This window comes from Aptenodytes forsteri, unplaced genomic scaffold, assembly GCF_000699145.1.
Source record: "Aptenodytes forsteri isolate BGI_AS27 unplaced genomic scaffold, ASM69914v1 Scaffold310, whole genome shotgun sequence".
NCBI lineage: Eukaryota > Metazoa > Chordata > Aves > Sphenisciformes > Spheniscidae > Aptenodytes > Aptenodytes forsteri.
Genome location: NW_008795680.1, coordinates 26,027 through 29,996, shown reverse-complemented (window position 1 = coordinate 29,996; position 3,970 = coordinate 26,027). Strand labels below are relative to the sequence as shown.

The window sequence follows — 3,970 nt, the reverse complement described above, 5'->3', positions numbered from 1 at the left end:
AGACCCTGACTGACCCGTGGCTGTAGAAGCCGCGGTTTTTCTGGGGGTCTGCGCCCTTCCTAAATCTGCGAAGGTCGTTAGCAAAAGGGTCCCTTAATCGCTTCCCAAAGTCCCGGGCGCACATCTCGGGGCTCTCCCCTTGTCCTGGCGGTAGCTTTAGACCACACACACCCCCCCACACACACACCCCCGAGCCTGTAGATTTTCGGCACGTGAGACGGGGCAGCAGCCCCGTAAGGACTTAAAGCGCCCCGAGGAGCGAGGCAAGAGGCGGCTCTTCTGGGGTTAAGACCTTGGAAAAATACCAGTTCCTCTGCCAGCCGTTCCCGCCTCCTGGAACGCAGGCATACGTGGTGTGATGAGCTACAGCTTGCAAGCATGAAATAAAGCTTAATTTACTAAATATTTCCAAAGATAGTCAAACGCTCTGCAGAACGTATGGAGGCTGCTGCCTCTCGGCCCTGGCTCAGCCGTCTCCCCTCGGGCTGATTCCCGGCTTCTCTTAAAAGACTGGGTTAAAGCTTGAGGAAAAGGGGAGTTTGCCGTGCCGGTGGCTGGGGGAATCGCCCCCCCCGCCCCCCAAGACCCCTTCAGGTCTTGCTAAGCTTCCCAGACCCCCTCAGGGCTGGGCCAGGCCTTGCTAAGCTTCCCTCTGCCGTTAACGGCGTAGTTACCGAGAGCCACGGAAAGCCTAGCCTACCTGCCTGTTCAAATCCAGCCTCGAAAGGGGAGAAGAGGGCCCAGGAAGGCTTTTGTCACCGCGCTTTTTGGAGTCCGTGCGGTGGGATTTACGACCTGCAGCTGTAGAATAGTTAAAAAAAAACCCAAACAACCCCAAAAACCTTAATGAGAATTTAAAAAAAAAACAAACCCCAAACCACCTTAGGCTCGAGAAACGGGTTTCCTCATTAGCGCGTGCGAGAGGGGAGCGCCTGGCCCCCGCCGGGGACGGTACGCCGTAAAGATCTCGCCGGCCTGAGCTGGGGACCGGCGCTCGACGCCGGGCGCCCTTGGCAGACACCGATAAAGCCTGTTTTAACGGCGCTGCCCCCGCGTACTTTTGTCCTTGCTGAACGCCGGGAGGATCCCGACGGCCCGGCTCTCGCAGCCGCGTTCGCCCGGAACGCCTTGGCTCCCCCTGCTCCCCTTTCAGCAGGGATTGCTTTCCCCCCCGCCCCCCCAGAGCCTTTCTGTTGGGATGGTCTCGTCCCTCGCACGAGTCTCTCCCCTCCTTTCTCCTCCCTCCCCTCTCCGGCCGGAGCGGCGCTCTAAATGCCTCCGGAGAGCTTGACCCGCGGCCAAGAGGCCGGCCGATCCCTTAATCGAGTTAAGAGCATCCCTCTCCCGGCGCGTGGGAGCCCAGGCACCACCCTCTGGTGCTGCTCTACCGAGTATTTAAAAAATGCTCGCTTTTTGTCATCGAAATGAAATGCTGTTTGGGTTTTTTTTGTTCCCTTTTTTGTTTGTTTTTTTTTTTTTTTTAAACTTCAGTACTGTGTTAGTCACTGGGTTGCACCCAGGGCTGTAATGAAGTCGCTCGGCGTGCATCGGCGCCGAAGGCTGTTTCTGCGGATCTAAATCCTGCTTTCCACAGGGAAAGGAAGAATATTAAGCAACAACCAGCCGAGAGCTTCCAGCCGAGAGCTTCATCTTAAAAGTAAAACTCCCTTTAAAACCTCCTTAAAAATAAGAATAGAATAATAAAAATGCTTCACACACACCCCCCCCGCCCCCCGTTCTTCGGTCCCGTCACCGCGGGTGGGTTCTGAAACCAGAAACGCTCGTGTTTCTCCCGCTCGCATCGCTCGGGGAGGTTAAAAAGTCGAGCTCGTGGCTTTGCCGCCCGCAGCTCCCGGGCGACCCCCCAGCTCTCTCCCCTCCATCCGCCCCGTAAAACGTTTCCCTCGTGCCACCCAGGTCAGGGACTGAAACGCAAAGCGGTTTGGGGCGGGTTTAGCCCTTGTTAAAACGGTCGGCTTGCTCGGCGCTCTGCTGCTTGCCGCCTGGTTAAAACCGATGAAAGCCCCTCGGCCGAGTGGAAGAATCCGCCTGTATTAACAGAAACTGCTCTGAACTTGGCCTCGCCCCCCGAGCCGACGCTGCTCCCGAGGCTTTTGTCCGCTCTCGCTGAGCTTTCGGCGTACGCCGCTTCCCGAGGTGAAAGCTCGGGAACGGAATAGGAAACTTCGGGCTTAATTGTGCCCTGGAGGGGATGACTTAAAATAAAATCTTCTTGCCGGGCTTATATTTAACGGTTGGCCAGCACCGGGGCTTGCGCGTAGCCGCTTAATCCCCTGCCTTTGTCCTGGCTGTAAACAGAGGAGGGGAGGGAGCCTTTTTTTTAGACCGGGCCTGGCTCTCCCTTAACTTCGCCCCGCAAGGATTCGGCTACGTCCTCCTCTATCGATATTTTCCTATAGGCTGACAAACAAAGCCCACTTCGGTATCCCGAAGCTTATCTATAGCTGTTGGCGTAGCTATATCTAGTGGCCATATGTGCCCAGATATTCCCGCCGCGGCGGGCGCTGGGTGATGTTTCGCCGGCTTTGAAGCCGCCCCGGCAGCGGGGAGCAATATCCCCTTACACATTCTCCTCCAGAAATAGCGCCTTGGCTCCGCTCGCCCCGCGAGCCGACGCTGCTCCCGAGGCTTTTGTCCGCTCTCGCTGAGCTTTCGGCGTACGCCGCTTCCCGAGGTGAAAGCTCGGGAACGGAATAGGAAACTTCGGGCTTAATTGTGCCCTGGAGGGGATGACTTAAAATAAAATCTTCTTGCCGGGCTTATATTTAACGGTTGGCCAGCACCGGGGCTTGCGCGTAGCCGCTTAATCCCCTGCCTTTGTCCTGGCTGTAAACAGAGGAGGGGAGGGAGCCTTTTTTTTAGACCGGGCCTGGCTCTCCCTTAACTTCGCCCCGCAAGGATTCGGCTACGTCCTCCTCTATCGATATTTTCCTATAGGCTGACAAACAAAGCCCACTTCGGTATCCCGAAGCTTATCTATAGCTGTTGGCGTAGCTATATCTAGTGGCCATATGTGCCCAGATATTCCCGCCGCGGCGGGCGCTGGGTGATGTTTCGCCGGCTTTGAAGCCGCCCCGGCAGCGGGGAGCAATATCCCCTTACACATTCTCCTCCAGAAATAGCTTGGGCTGAGCCACCGGGGCCGTGCCGGCCAAAAAAACTCCCGATCCCTGTCTCCTGGGGGCATCTTCCTCGGGAATGCTGGTCTCCCACAGCCGCTGGCAGCTCCTCCTCCTCTTCCTCCCGGCAGAGGAGGTGCGGGAGGGACACGACGGCCGCCGATATCTAAAATTCGGGCTGCCACGCGGCGTGTCATTGAGGTTGGGTTGAGGACGTTGAGGTTGAGGATGTTGAGGTTGGGTTGAGGGCGGGTTGAGGACGTTGAGGTTGGGTTGAGGACGTTGAGGTTGAGGATGTTGAGGTTGGGTTGAGGGCGGGTTGAGGACGTTGAGGTTGGGTTGAGGACGTTGAGGTTGAGGATGTTGAGGTTGGGTTGAGGGCGGGTTGAGGACGTTGAGGTTGGGTTGAGGACGTTGAGGTTGAGGTTGGGTTGAGGATGTTGAGGTTGGGTTGAGGACGGGCTGAGGATGTTGAGGTTGCGGTTGGGTTGAGGAGGTTGGGTTGAGGTTGCAGTTGAGGACGTTGAGGTTGAGGACGTTGAGGTTGGGTCGAGGTTGGCTTGGTGGTGACCATGGGGCATCTCCGCCCTGCCCGAGCTGACCCGGGGCGGCTGCCTCTTCTCTTCCCGTGCCCAGATGACCCCGACCCCGATGACGGATTTAATTATAAACAAATGATGGTGCGAGATGAGCGGCGCTTCAAGATGGCTGACAAGGATGGAGACTTGACTGCCACCAAGGAAGAGTTCACCGCCTTTCTGCACCCCGAAGAGTACGATTACATGAAAGATATAGTCGTGCAGGTGGGTCGGCTGCGGCGGGGGGGGCGG

At 57.2% G+C, this 3,970-nt stretch overlaps 1 protein-coding gene across 1 annotated transcript in view; it reads left to right on the top strand.

The window, feature by feature from the left end:
- Positions 1 to 3,970, top strand: part of CALU (calumenin) — a 14,740-nt gene that overhangs the window by 9,010 nt on the left and 1,760 nt on the right. The window contains exon 5 of the mRNA XM_009282656.2: positions 3,777 to 3,943. Coding sequence (XP_009280931.2) covers positions 3,777 to 3,943 — 167 coding nt within the window. The remainder of the gene's footprint in view (positions 1 to 3,776; positions 3,944 to 3,970) is intronic.